The 15527-nt window shown below is 47.6% G+C and overlaps 1 protein-coding gene across 1 annotated transcript in view; it reads right to left on the bottom strand.

Annotated features, from left to right (window-relative positions):
- LOC119461718 (uncharacterized) overlaps positions 1-13958 on the bottom strand; it is a 63259-nt gene extending 49301 nt beyond the window's left edge. Inside the window, exons 1-2 of the mRNA XM_037723085.2 lie at positions 13793-13958; positions 1636-1787 (exon numbers count right to left, since the gene is read on the bottom strand). Coding sequence (XP_037579013.2) covers positions 1636-1787; positions 13793-13888 — 248 coding nt within the window. The 5' untranslated portion in view covers positions 13889-13958. The remainder of the gene's footprint in view (positions 1-1635; positions 1788-13792) is intronic.
- Positions 13959-15527: the final 1569 nt, after the last annotated feature.

Raw genomic sequence — 15527 nt, 5'->3', positions numbered from 1 at the left:
AATGTATTTCTTCTGACCAAAGGTTTGATACATTTTAAACGCACTTCATATGATTGAATAACGAAATTGTTATTTCAACTCGGCCGTGAATTAAGGAAGTTTCTCATAAAGTCAAAATTCTTCCTAGGGCGTCAAACATAGAAATATGCCATAATTTATGCGGCGATTGTAACGCGATTATTAAGGCATACATTTCCATCCAGGGAGCAGGAAACGATGACAATAAAAAGCACTTTCTCATTTCGGGATGAGCGCGGGAGAACGAAACCAAAGGCGACATATTATGAAACGGGCCCCATTTGATTCGTGGGTATGAAGCTTTAGATTTCACTCTGGTGAAAGTGTTTTTCTTTTCTTCTTCTTGTGCGCTACAGCGACGTTAACTAATATCAGGGAAAGCCCAAATCATTTTGAACGGACCAGACGATGCCGCATATAGCTATTTTATTTATCCTTGAATAGCCGCTGCCCCAGCCACTAAAAGCAATAAAGATCAATTAAAGAGTTTCCAAACGCAAGCCGGTGATTGCATGAGTGTTAATCGCTGACCTTAGCATGTTCCAAAGCATCAGCTTGTAAATGCTTGCGCGGCCACGTTCAAGTATCAGCTGAATACTCTTGATGAGCATTCAGAATGGTCAAAGTTAATCTGAATGCGTCCCTTGACTTTTTCTTCGGTCGCGTGCTCGCTAAGCAGTGTGTTGTGGCGCTGTTGTCAACTGCGCAAAGGTTCAGCGCAAGGTCCCCAAATCTACAAGCGTCTCTTTAGAAGCACAGAGGGATTTGTCACATTGTTTTCTCGTGTTACGAAATGCGATACATCACGCAATACGTTTTCGCCATTTTCAGAACTGGACAAAGTAAACTGCTCCAAACATTCGGAATGAAACACGTAACGACGGGGTAAAGACCAGCCTGCAGGCGGAGACATACACAGGAATGGTTTGCAAGTCAACGCCATTTTTGCGTGCGCCTTTACTGCTCTGTATATGGTACTGTTTCGAAACAGGATCCGTTTGCGTACAAATACATGCAAACGGACCCAACTGTGCTCCTCACTGCCAATTTATAATGAAAGCATGCTTTAGGTTCCGTCAGAGCTGAATATATGACCTTAGTCGAATGTACGGTCCCTTAGAGTGTACACAAGGGCTCATAATTAAATTCGTTATAATCAAGCGACAGCATGCAGTACTTATCTTATGTCAGCCATATAGCAGGGTACATAACTGGCCATATAGCTAGGCAGATTCACGACACTCAATGTGGCCCCGCAGAAATGTGCTATAACAGTTCTTATCGCGTTTGTTATAATCATCAGTATCATTCTGCTGGATCCATTACAGAGGCGAAATATTTTGAGGAGTGGCCTATGACGTAGGCATACGATTATAGGAAGGGATCCAGCATTTACATTGCGTTAGCGCAGTTTCAAAACCAGTAGCCATATTTTGGAAAGTGAGTATCTGTTTGAAAAGATAAGATTTCCATTCATAGCAGCCTCACTTTAATTTATTGTGCTGCAAATAATGAAATAGCAAGGATGGCCAATTTAAATAACTGTTTACGATCAGGATGCTCGCAATCATTGCACAAAAAACATTCGCAATGCCTACCCAAATAAAGCATACGTACACCTTGGTGCCATGCCGGCCCTTGAATTTAAGCAGGTAGGTAACTTCGGTTTTCTCGACGTTCACTTCTGTTCGTTCAGCGGTCTGACATTCGAAGATACCATCGTTGTTAGAGTCACCAAGCATCAAGTATTCTGGTATGCTTGCAATGAACTGCAAAATGAATAAAACGTGATTACGTCATTTCGTAAAACAGTGCGAAAACAGGCGCATTCAAGTCATAAGCAAATTCCTAGGAATTAGCAGCGAGCGTGCGAAAATAAAGAAAGTGAAGGAACCGCTGCTACAATAGCATGCCAAAAATTATTTTCTCAGAACTCAAAGAGGAGGGCACTGCGATCGCCGAGGAGTGCAGACATGCTCACGTCGGCTCCGTGTTCGTGAAATGATTTTACAGCATTTTCTTTCGTCTTGTTGCCTAATTTTTACACCAGTCGATCCGTGAAGCTACCAGGACTCTGTGGACACCTCATTTTCAGTTGGGACATTCATTTTTCCTCTGCTGCGAACATTTCTGCGGACCGACCACGTAGCCGCCGCGCGTGCACCGGGCTTCCAAGTGCACCGGCTGCGTGCAGGCTGCGTGGTGGGCACTCGCAGGAGCTCCGTATCGCCGATCGAGTTCTCTGCCCCATCAAGCTGCATGGATGTCGACGTGACCGCCGAGATGGGCTGGCGAACAACTCGCCTTCGCCAACCGGCTAAGCTGAGTGTCGACTCTTCACCCGAAAGTGAGTCCACTCAAACCTCAAGCACTCACTCTCGCTCCAAGACCAGGCCACTAGTCAAAGCGCAAGTTCTCAAGGCTGGACGCTTGCCTCCGCTACCTTCCAAAGAAATCAAGATTATCATTCGCCCCAAGGGAGCTCTCAACATCGCCAAAATTGGTAGTCCTACCGTGACTACAGCCGTATTCCAAGCCGCACAGCTCAGCCCAGCACATATTCAACAGGACACCGTGTGCCCCAACACCCAACAAAACATTGTCGTTGCCAGTACGCCAAGGCCGCAGAACGCCGACAGGTACGTCTGCATAACATCCATTTAAGTCAGTGGGGTCACGCACGATGTTAACGCGTATGAGACGGCCGCCGAAGACACCACGAAGGGAGTCATCCGCGAAATCCCTCTCTCCGATACCCCACAGCAAATCAACGCCAATATCGTAAATACGTGCAACCCACTCGCACTACGTGCAAAACGCATTGAAACGACAACCATAGTTGTCATCGCCTTCAGCGGCCCCGACGTGCCATATCTGGTTCGTTACGGAGCCACCTTAATCCCATGCTCATTATACCGCAAGCAAATAGAAATTTGCTACTAATGCGGCTGCCTCGGACACACGTGGATGTCTGCCCTTTTCCCAATAACAAGATCTGCCGAGGTTGTGGAGTCCGCAACCCACCTCCCGACCGCACGTGTAACCCCAAATGCTCGCTATGCAGCGGCCCTCATGTCACGGCAGGCAAATCGCGCACGGCTCGCTACAAGACACCGTACGTTATTCGCAAGCGCATCGGGGAACGCCGAGCAGCTACGCAAGTAACCCTTCAAGAAAGTTACTTCCCGCCCATGAACTACAAGCACCACTCCAGATCCCGGTCTCCATCACGCTCGAGGCAACATTGTTCCCGGACCCCTTCACGTTCGAGACAGCGCCGTTCCCGATCCAGATCTACTTCTACGCCACCCGCCAAGCCTCCTACTAACAAGGTGAGCTTCGCAGAAGCCCTTAAGGGCACCTCGCGATTGGGTGGCAACACACCTTCCCCACGGCTCACTAACACTAATGATAACGCAGAAATAGCTCACCTTAAAAAGAAAACGCCATTATGCGCAACCTAATTCACAAGCTCTCGCAAGGGGTTCGCGACCTCAAACAATCCAAAATACCTGCTCCTACACCACCCGCCGAAGCGTCCCCCTCCTCTAGCCACGACGCCCCACTGACACCGGCCCCCAAAAAGCGGGCCCTTCAAAAGGGAGTCGCGGGCCAAGTGAGCTCAGAGGTTAAGGACATGCTAGTCTCACTACGAAGTGCGATGGAAACACTCCAGAATGCATTCGAATCTATACAATATGCCCTTCTCGCCCTGGCACAGCACGTCACAAACGTTGAAAACTACGTACAAACTCTCCCCATGCCCGCTCCCCCTGCCCGCGAAATCCCGGCACTGCCCATGATAGCATCCCCCAATCCCAATCATGGCCCACCCTAACAACGATACACTTACCTGGCAGTGGAACTGTCGAGGCTATCTCCGCAAACAACCAGTCATCCGTCAACACCTACGTACCCTCACCCGGCAACCGGACGTCATCATGATACAAGAAACCCATATCGATTCGGTCACCCTCCCAAGTTATCAGCCTTTCATCCCGTCAGACGCTTCTCGCCGCCTCTGCACCTTCGTCTGCATGAGAATCACCGCCATTGAACACAATCTGCACGTCCGAAATTTCGAACACCTTCTCGTTGAACTTATACCCACTAGGAAACGTAAGGAAAGTATTTTTCTCCTTAACGTGTACAGCCATACCTCTGCCAAAGTTCGAAGCCGCTTTCAAGAAGGCCCTTAACGTAGCTGGCACCAACCCGCTCGTTATCGGGGGAGACTTCAACCTCGCCCACACGGTATGGGGATATGGCTACTCTACGATGGCCGCTCAAAACCTCTGGCAAGACTCCCAGGACCTCGACCTCCCTTTCATTACAGAACCCACGTTCCCTACACGCCTCGATAACTCTACTTGCCGCGACACGACCCCCGACGTCACACTTACCAAGAATGTCACCAACGCCCAATGGAGCAACACACAGCATGATCTCCGTAGTGAACACTTCATCATTGCCATACTTATCCCTCCGATAGCTGCAGTCACCGCCAAACCTCGAGAGTTCACCTGGGTTGATTGGGATGCATTTCGCAAACATCGATCCGCTGACCCGCACGCAGAACGCATAGCAGACATTGATGCATGGACCCGAAATCTCCAATCTGATACCGAGGCACCCACGCACACCATTACCACCGATGCCATCGTCGAGCGCATGGACAGCACACTAACTCACCTCCTCACGGCTAAAACATCCAGCCTATCCCGCTGGAAAGGGCAACGTCTCAACAGGCACCTCCGCGCTAAAATAGCCCTCCTCAACAAGGAAATCGGAGGCTCACCCTCAGCCGTCAACAGTGAACTGAACTGTGCAATACTGCTGACGGAAACATCCACTGTTCCTCTTCTTGGAAGCTTCTCAAACACCTCCTCAATAGTCAAGCTACCCGCTCTTCCCAACAAGGTCGCCTCACTAAAGTTCTCTATGCAGAAACGCCGCGCCCAAGTCTTAGACCACCTTACTAACAAGTAGCTCCCCGTGGGCCCAGTGCAATCTCACGCCTCCTACACCGAGGCCCCCAACACCCCACTGGACGAAGACTTTAGTGTCGCTGAGATCCAAGCCGCCCTACACAAATTAAACAGCCGCTCTGCTCCTGGCCCCGACGGGGTCACTAACAAAGGCCTCCTTAACCTGGATGACGCCTCCGTCACCCATCTTACAGATTATATCAATGACTGCTGGCATAAGGGTGCAATTCCCCCAGCCTGGAAAACAGCAAAGGTCATCCTTATTCCCAAACCTGGCGAACCCTCTAGCCTCGATCACCTTCGCCCCATCTCCCTAACCTCATCTGTGGGAAAGGTTATGGAGCATGCCTTCCTCACCCGAATTAACACCCATCTGGAAGACACTGCAGCATATCCTCACTCATTCAATGGCTTCCGGGCTAACCTGTCAACCCAAGACGCCATGCTACAACTCAACCACCATATACTTGAAGGTGCAACCTGCTCTACTAAAGCAATACTCGGCCTCGACCTCGAAAAGGCCTTTGACAGCGTAGCCCATTCCACCATTCTCCACCGCATCTCACGCCTTAACCTCGGTGCGCGCACTTATAAATACATCAGAGACTTTCTCTCTAATCGCACGGCCTTCCTCTCGGTGGGGGATCTCTGCTCCGACGCCGGACTCTGGGCAGCGCGGGAACCCCCCAAGGCTCCGTTATCTCCACAGTGCTCATTTATCTCGTCATGATCGATCTTGCTAGGGAGTTGCAGCAAGTATACGGTGTCTACCACACCATCTACGCTGACGATCTACGCTGACGACCTACCACACCATCTACGCATCCCCTTATGCCGACAACGGTTGGCGTGACCCTTATGTCTGATATAACTAAACCGATATGACATTTATATCAGACAAGTCAGCATTGCATTTTCTTATACGCTCGTTGTATACCTGAACCGATAATCTCAAGATTAATTTTCAGTATAATACGATAAGAACATTGATTATAAAACTGCTGCGCTTTACTGCAATGCTGCCCAGATATGTTTTTGTGGAATTGAATTACATGTAAAATTACAGAAAATGTATACGAAACGTTGTTCCAAATAGTATATAGAACAGTACTAGGTATATAACTAGATAGAATTACGGGAACTATGATCCAACTAGGAAGGAAATGGAACGCTGCTGCGTATGCAACAAAGTAAAAATAACCGAAACAATGTTGCGCACATTTTAGATTTTGTCTGGGGCACGAGTTACGCTTACGTAAGCGGAACGTTTTTTGCAAAAAAGTTCCGCTTACTAGCAGGAACTTATGTGGAACCAGGTTAAGAGCGTGCGAGGCGACGCAGAGGCAACACCTCGACGTCCCCACGTGGGAGGCTATAGGCCCAGCCACCACCTCTTGCTGGTTTTAGTAAAGTTTATTCAGTCAGTCAGAACTCAGAGACCAAATATAAAAACAGTGGGACGGTGGATATAATCATCTCACCTTAAGAGAATGGTCACGGGCTCCTCAACAGTCATCGCACATGATTCAGAGGGATCAAGGATTACTCGGTGCAGTAAATGACACTTGAGCTTCCATCTTGTCCGCTATTATAATGATTATTAATCGCGGCGGAGACATTGAAACGTAAAATACAGAAGGAATGAGATTGTTAACAGCATCATAATCGAATAAGAACCTGATGCGAGTAAATGATATTGTCACTGAAATAAAAAGTACGAGAGTGAGTTCTAAACGTTATGTAGGAGGATGACAGAAAATCAACAGAAGGACAAACAGATGAAGCTGGCAGACCGATAGCTCAGGTACCGACAATATGGCTGCTTCGCAGTTTATATCAAATAAGGTACGTGCAGCACCGGCCGAAGTAGCGTATCCTTTGCTGCTAAGAGCAGTTATAAGAGGTTGGAAACTGGCTACTTGTATTCGCTGATCACAACCTTTAAACAGCCGCGGCTGAATATGGGGTAAAAATGGTATCCTGTCTAGTGCTGAACCAACGCTCCTTGTTTTGATGCCGAGCACTATAACGGTGTTAACTGGGTAGTGTTTTTCTTTACTATATTCAGGTACTCTCACAAGCATAACGCGAGCCTTATCCTGCGAGTGCTTGTGGTCGTGTCGCTAGTATTGCCATTTTAGCAATTTCGACGCTACATTTGGCGACTTTCTTTTCTGTTTAGCGAATTTTTTTTCATAGTTAGCTGCCGATTAACTTTTTAGCGAGTGACAAAAATATTTCGTAACATTTTAGCGGCCGCCAAGTTGGAAAATTTCTTTTGAATATGGCCTCCGCAAACACACCTTATTATTCAAAAGTTTATTATTTATTGTAAGCGGCCGAAATTGGCTCTACGACGCGTGGCTCTGGGACCATGACGATGGAATGTTTGCCTTCACATTGATGGTCTTAACACTACGCTTCACAACACAGTGGCATCCACAGGACTCAGTGTGCTCATAAAGTGCAAGTTCTTGATTGTTATATTTGGTTACGAAATCAATTTAAATGCATCCTAACCCTCCGGGTTCAGCACTTTCTCTAAATAGGTTCGATTGGTAGACATTTGAGTGGGTATTTAAATAAATTTCAAAAAATTACCATAACCTATTCACCATATTGAATGGTACGATTTAGAACGCCTCAGTTTATAAATTAGGCGGTTAAACTATAGAAAAGGATACATGTTGGAGGGACCGGGCTCGTTCACGCATATATCTCGCCTTTTTCACAAATCAGTACTGCCCGAAGCTTTCAGGTGGCGGACTAGCAGTGATGGCCATTACGATATAGGATCACCCGATCACATACCGGCCACAGCTGCCCGGTTTCGATGGGGTCAAAATGCAAAATACCGGTGCACTGTGCATAAGTGCAAGACAAGGAAACCTAGCGCATCAATATTGTTCCGTGCCTCGTAATCAGATCGTGGTATTGGCAGGTAAAACCCCAGAATTTATTATTGATTGAGGGGAGGTAGTGTAGTTCTTGACCGACAAAGACATGACGTAATTGTCATCCCGGTGCTCAAGTCACATTAAGTGCGTGTCGCAGATTTTAACCCTCCTTTTAAGGACGCCGAAAACTACAAAATTTGCGGGTGTAATATTGAGACCATGCGACTTCGCGCGTCAATAAGTACTAATGGTCTTTGAATCGTGCTGCATTTGTAACCTCACTATCTGAACGTAAACGCCGAACTTGAGCTATAATCGCACTTCCTTTCTAAATCTATTATCAAAGTAATAGCTCACTAGACACCTTTGATAAACTTATTATTTATTCCTCACGCGAATGTGACCCTAACCAAACGGGAAAGTTGCGGCAAATGATTTACGTCACCTCAGATTATATTGGTTTGACAAGACGCCTACTTACTTAACATTCACCGAAAATGTATAGCGCTAATTTTAATGACCTTGCAGGAAAGCTTAATGAAATTTGTCGCGTGCCACTGCACATTCTTTAGGCGTGCCACTCACTTCAGTGGCCCTCCTAAAAGCTGGCAGAACTGTGCCAACCGTCAACTGCGTCTAGTGTAACTGCCGTGACGTTCGCCTGATGGCGGGAACTGCGTGACGTCGACATGCGGGAGAGCTGGGAAACTGGAAGGAGGCAGCATAGAAAATCCCGGGAGAACGCGTGAGACCATCGTCCAAGCCTTGCGCATGTGTATTGCGTGTAAGAAATAACTTGAGTTAGCCTACTAAACACTTTGTCTTTGATTGCCTACATCTATAACTCCAAGCCACCCAAGCATCACGCCCTGAATCACTCTCTGCAGCCGAACCGATAATATTTGCGCCAAGGTCAGAAAACTAGTGTCGTGGCAGTTTTCTGTCCGAGCCAATTTTTTCGTTTTAATAAATAATCAGTGCTCAGTTTCGAACGTGTAGGGTTCCCAGTTCATTTCATATTGTTTAAAATTGAACCACTACACTCCCTATGGGGGAGTGGCCCGGAATCGGCTGCTCATCTGGCGGAGGGGCTCGCTGACCGCGCCTGTCTCACAGGTCTGGCATGCCAATAGATGCCACTGCAGTGCGTATGCACCTCTTGCTACATGAAAGTTGCATGCTTTATCAAATTGCAATGTAACCTCATTCTCGCCTAGAATTCCAATAGGTTCGAATAGTCCTTCCAGTTACACTGGCTATAATTCTTTCAAATTTTTCCAGTAAGGCTTTAGCTTTTCAAGATTACGTCCGGGAATAACATAGGCATTGCAATCTGAGGACTTGTTTATAGTTTAGAATAATTTCGCCGAAATCGTACGCCCTCTCGCAAATTTACTGAAGAGAGGCGTCTTGTTTTTTGGGGGTGCTGCGCACGCTGCCACCTTCTCTAGCCTTATCACATCGCTCACTACACCACCTGTCCCGGCACACTTCGAATGCTCCGCTCCAACACAACTCCTCAACTGTGTCAGTGGCTACGGAATCGGCGCTGCTTTAGTCCAGCATCGCAATAGGCATGGCCGTGTTATCGCCTATGCTTGCCATCTCCTTTCCCTAGCCGAACAGAACTACTCTATTACGGAACGGAAGTCTCTTGCTCTGGTTTCGGCGGTGTGCAAATTCCGCTCCTGCTTACATGGACAGCAATTCACCGTCACTACCGATCCCCAGTTATTTGTTGGCTTTCGTCCCTTAAGCATCTCACTGGGTGTCTTGGTCGCTGGGCACTCCGGCTCTAAGAATACACTTACTCCGTTTCTTATAAATCTGGCCGATTGCCCCGGGACGCTGACCCGCCGCGGTGGCTCAGTTTGCTAAGGCGTTGCGTTGCTGAGCACGTGGTCGCGGGATCGAATCCCGGCCGCAGCGGCTGCATTTCGATGGAGGCGAAATGCAAAAACGTCCGTGTGCTTGCGTTGTAGTGCCCGTTAAAGAGCCCCAGGTGGTCAAAATAATCCGGAGCCCTCTACTACGGCCTGCATCATAATCAGAACTTGTTTTGGCACGTAAAACCCCAGAAAGAAGAAGGTGCCCCGGGACGCTGACTGTTTGTCCCGCAATCCCGTGGATCCTGAAGCCTCCGATGACACGCATGCATGTGCACTCTCCCGCTACATTTTAAGCCACACCGTGATGAACAGAGCCATGGTCCCATTTTAAGTGCGCTTATTCAAAAGCTGGATTCCGCAGCCCCCGATCCTTCCCTTCCGCTCTTCGTGCTTGATGATTTATTGAAGGATGGCTCGAGGGCCTAATATGTAGAGTAGGAATAGGAGGACGAAGCCGGCACGTAACATATGCAGCAGAACCTACCCCGACCTTGGAAGTTCCACGGGAAGTGGTTTGGGTCTGGCGAGAGACTCGCACGGAGTTCCCCTTGCGTCAGTTGTGCTTAAATGTGGCACATTTTACATCGCTACAACGTCCACCGGGACGGACGCGAACTGTTGCTTGTCGTTCCTACGCATCTGCGCTTGCGTGTTCTCGGCCAGCTTCAGGACGTCCCGACCGCTGGTCAGCGTCGCCTCTTTTAACCCGGTGTTTGCCGCTCCGTTCTTCGCTACGTCGCTGCTTGTGAACCCTTCCAACGCCGAAAGAAACCACCTACGCCTCCTGCTGGCCTCATGCAGCCACAATTGACGTCCAAACTGACCCCTTCCGAGTTGCCTTGACATCCTTGGTTCTTTCTCTGGTTCTACTGCTGGAAACAAATAGATTGTCTTTGCTACGGACCGCACTACCAAATACCTTATTACGCGCGCTCTCCCTACTAGTTCTGCTACGGACGTCGCTGATTTCATGCAACATGATGTCATCTTACATCATGGAGCCTCTTTTGAGCTCCTCACCGAGCGTGGCCGCTACTTTCTCTCCGGAGTTATCGATGACCTGCTTCGTTCCTGCGCGACAAAACACAAATTTACGACGGCTTACCACCCGCAAACCAACGGCTTGACTGAGCGCTTCAATCAGACGCTAACTGACAGCGACGTTGCGTTGCCCTTCGTTACATGCGCCTGCAATTCCTCCGGTCAGGATAATACTGGGTTTTCGCCCTTTCAGGTTCTGTTTGGCCGCGACCAAACGTTACGTTTTGACACTATCATCCCCGATGCCGTCCATTTGTTAATTGAGTACGCTCGCGATGCCATTTTCCGAGCTGATAAGGCACGCCGTTTTGCTCGCCGTCGCCTTACCACAACGCAAGGCCACCAGAAGCACCGCTATGACTCCCGTCATCGCGATGTTATATGTACTCCGGTAAGCCCTTGTGCTTCTATGGACACCTACTCGGCGTATTGGACTCTCCTAAAAATTGTCTTCACGGTACTTTGGACCCTACCGTCTCCTACGCCACGTAACAGACGCCACGGATCAGATTGGCCCGCTCGAGTGTTCCTGTCGAACCGTTTCCTCACCTACGGACGCTGTTGACGTATCCCACCTTAAATGAATGAACTTATTTGAAAATGAGTTTTATTTTGGCTTACGCGCAATATCTCTCCATAGTAACGTTTTAAGGCGTGTACCCTCAAGGTACAACAAATCGCATTTCCTTATGTGGAATAGTTTTGCCATAAACGCAGTATAACGCAAGCTATTGTCGCAAGCACGCCGTTTTTGGCTTCTAATGTTCTCATTGCCGTCTGGCAACGCTGCAGGCTAGGTAATACTACTAGGAGTCATTCGAAAATAGAGAAAGGAAGCTTTTTTTTATGCAATATGGGTCACATCTTGCTAACTTTTGCTGAAATCACAGTGCGTCCGCGAACATTGCCTAAAATTATGAGCGCATGCCACCAGAGTGGAACCACCACCTGCACGCTGCTTCGTAAAGAGCATGGACATTGTTGCCGTGTACAGTTGGTGTGGGTACAACTTCACGTCAACAAAGTTATTCATGCACAATTTGTCTCATAGGGGACGCAAGATGGTAGGATCGTAGAGGAGTTAGGTCCCGACTAGCAGCAGTAGTGACGTCGAATAGTCGACCCAACTTGGGTGTAATTTGAGAGTTTCAAACTTACGGCAGTTTTTGATCACATCTGCTACCAACTGTAAGGTATTCTAGCCTATGAAGAAATTGTAGATGTCCTCGGCAGCTTCTTTGAGAGGGTGCCCAACCTTGTGTTCTTTCATGCGATAATGTGCAGTTAAATGAAAAATTGACATCCACTTGTATGTGTACAGTCTTACATATTCTCAACGTTTCATCACTATAAGTTGTGCAAGTTTCACTTGGGGCTTGATCACGCTGGAACAAAGTTTGTTCAGCGCGCTTCTTCTGCACAGACGGACCTCATAAACACTTCTTGATTTCGTCGAGGAACTTTTCTTATGTGTTCAGAGTGTTTCCGTGGTTACCACATCAGTGCGGACACTTCTAGAAGCATATCCAAACTTGTCAGCTGTGTACTGGAAATTAAAATCCCAGCGGCTGTATTGTGCCTCCCGATTCTAGTAGTGAATGTCTTCTCTGACTTTCTAGCGAAGTACCGTTACGTCAATTTTTGTTGCCAGGTAACGCCCGACAAAGGCCGCGCGTTGTCACCGCATATTTTCATCTCTATTGAAACGGTGGTAGTCCGACCAGTGAGTGGCTTCCGTGTAGCCTGAGGCGATGCATTTTCGTGATAGTTCGTCGTGAATTGCGCTGTGTTACGCAGCACATCTACCAATGATTTTATGCTGGAATGTGTTTATTTACGCGGGATGGCGAACGACTATTGCGATAAGCCTAGGTGTTCAGCAGGTCATAGTTCGGGCGAAAGTCATCGTCCCTAATGTGTATATATACGTCAATTTAAATACTTTGCAGTAGTCTCTGCAGTAGTTTCTTAAACCACCCGCGAGGTAGTAGCTCGTCGCGATATTTCCTACCCCTCATAAATTTTCTTCACTCAAAGATGAGTAGCATCTTGACGGGTGCGTTCATCGTGAGGTTTAGGAAAATGAATGCCGAAGACAAATTCTTCATTGGGTTCCAGCTATCAACCATTTCTCTGAATTCTCACATGCCCACCAATCGGCATGTCGACCAATCCTCAGTTATGAACACCAAACACGATTTAAGTTCCCCGTCATGACACACCAGCAATCCCAATCGAGAACTTACACGATTTACTTTCAACAAAAGAATGAGAAACCATGGCGGTCCAGGTTAACAATGGAACATGAGTTTACTCTGAACGATATTCCTGTAATGTCAAGTTCTTTCGCAATACAGTGTTTACTAAGCGCAGGCAATAATGGAGCATTGAAAAATGGAAACCCCTTCGAGGATGGAAATAGAGATGGCGCCCCACTTGCCTCATCCCTAATGTATTGACAGTAGGCGAAACCAACCATGTTAATATCTGTATTCTTTACAGATGATTAGACGGTGAATGAAAAATTATTTTAGTACCCGCGATAATACATTTTACAGGCTTGTTGCTGGAAAGAAATTGAATTACAGCCATTGAAAAACGTTCTCATGTTTCTCCGATGGCATTCCGTGAAAAACATTCGTTGCAAGCCCTTCATACATGCAGAATTTAATACACCTTGGTTTCCATACTACCAGCTTGCCCAACCTATTCTCAACACATCCTAGGCTGAATAATTGTCCTATGGCATGCAGGTTATCTACATAAGCATAGCAAATTTTTTTCGCACAATACAATAGCAGTGCAATAGACAAGGTATTGTAAAAACTTGCAGAAGCACGCGGCTTGTGGAGACGCTACTTCTTAATATCTCAGATGAACGCCAATAAAAGCTTTACCGATATAAATACGTCCACTTTCGTAATGTACACTGCAAAACTACGACATATAAAAAACTCGCCTGAAAAGCATTAGGAGTGCTGGGTTGACCATCTTGTCCACTTGTGAATGCCACGAGAATGTTTATCATTAGAAACACGAACGCAGGTGATGCCATTGCTGATGCTGGCTCAACACAGCTCTGCGCTGTCTGATAACACAATTGTCGCTTGTGCAAAGTCGTCTCTACAGAGTTTACGCACTGTTTAAATACAGCAGTTGGGTCTACTCGTCCTGACATTGAAGTTCACAAGTTGCGATGAAAAAACAGACAAACACTCAGACACTACGTCTCTTTGGTATGCCGACTTCATGACAACAAATTCGTAGCCAATTTCCAGATGGAAAAGTCCCAGTAACAATCGCCGTCGCGGTGGGGTGCGGTGGGTGTTCGCGGTGGGTGTTCCCTTGTCAAGCGGCATGTCGAATGGATGCGCTATTTAGGCCACGTCTTTTCATATTGTTTCTCGCGAACACCTGTGGAGCAGCACGTGTGCAGGTTATCGGCGATAATTGCTATAGCGCGCCTGAGAGAACGTTTTCATGTCGCTCTGGATAATTGCTAATAAATCAAAATGAAACAAAAGCCGACTTCTATGATGGTGTTTGCCCTGTTGTTGTTTGCCCCGATGTAGCTGTGCGAAAAATCACTTCCACGAAATCATTTTTCGAGTGGAAAACAGGCTTCACTATTTGTGAAAATCGAGAATATGTGTGGCTGTCACGGTTCGTTTGTGGAAAGCGACTTGAAGTAATGTCGCTATCCGTGTTTTCTATTCAAACGAAGGATGAGAGCGTTTGATCTCAGAAGTGAAAGAAGAAAGTATATTTGCATAAAGAAAGCAAAAACATAACACAAAAAAAACAAAGGATAAAAAAAACAAAGAGCACTCTACACTGCTTCTGTCAAGCACGATTCTAACACACTAAAGTCACCACAGTTCTAATGCTACAGTTGTTAGGCGTGTCCGACTACACACAGTAGAATGAAAGCGGGGTGCGGCTCACCAACAGTTTGGGCATATGGTCGCGTCGATGAGGAACGCCGAGCCGTCCTCGAAGGAAGGCACTGGTCGCTCCTTGAGCGAACTCCAGTTGTCATGAGAGGGGACCTTCTGCTGGCTCAGGAGGTTAGGCAGTCCTGGTTCTGCCTGTAGAATCTGGAAGCTCGAGCCCGTGGTCCGACAGCTCACTGCAGTCACGCGGTGGGACCGTGTCCTAGCTCCGGAGGCTAGGCAGACAAGGTTCTGCCGGTAGGAGTCTGGAAGCTCGGGCACGGCCCGACGGCTTACTCCCGCTCCCGGCGGACGCTAACTTCTTCGGCGCTCACTTGCGTCCGAACACCACCACGCCGTTCTCGGGTCTCTTCCACATCTCTTCTTCGTCCTCCCTTTTCGCCTACGTCACCCATCGTGTACGGCCCTTAATGGTCGCTTTCTTTTTAGTATTTTGTTTTGACGGCGAGTCAAATTTCACGCGCGTCGCTTCTTCGTCGTCTGCTTCTTGCTGTCGATGTTCTTTTCGCCGCTCCCATTCGCTGTCAATGTTGTATTCACCGCACTGCTCTCTTTATCTACTACACTCGCTTCGCGCACTGTCACAGTGGCTTTGCGGGAACGTTAGTATCAATAGCGGCCGAAGTGGCCTGTCTGTAAACGTTATCTGCAAAGTAGGCACACACCAGAGTAATGTCAAAATACGTTCATAAGTTCATCACGTTGATATTTGCCATACAATGTCTTTTCCACCAACCATGA

The sequence above is a fragment of the Dermacentor silvarum genome, chromosome 8, assembly GCF_013339745.2.
Source record: "Dermacentor silvarum isolate Dsil-2018 chromosome 8, BIME_Dsil_1.4, whole genome shotgun sequence".
In the NCBI taxonomy this organism is placed as follows: Eukaryota; Metazoa; Arthropoda; class Arachnida; order Ixodida; family Ixodidae; genus Dermacentor; species Dermacentor silvarum.
This window is presented reverse-complemented; position numbering and strand designations above follow the sequence as displayed.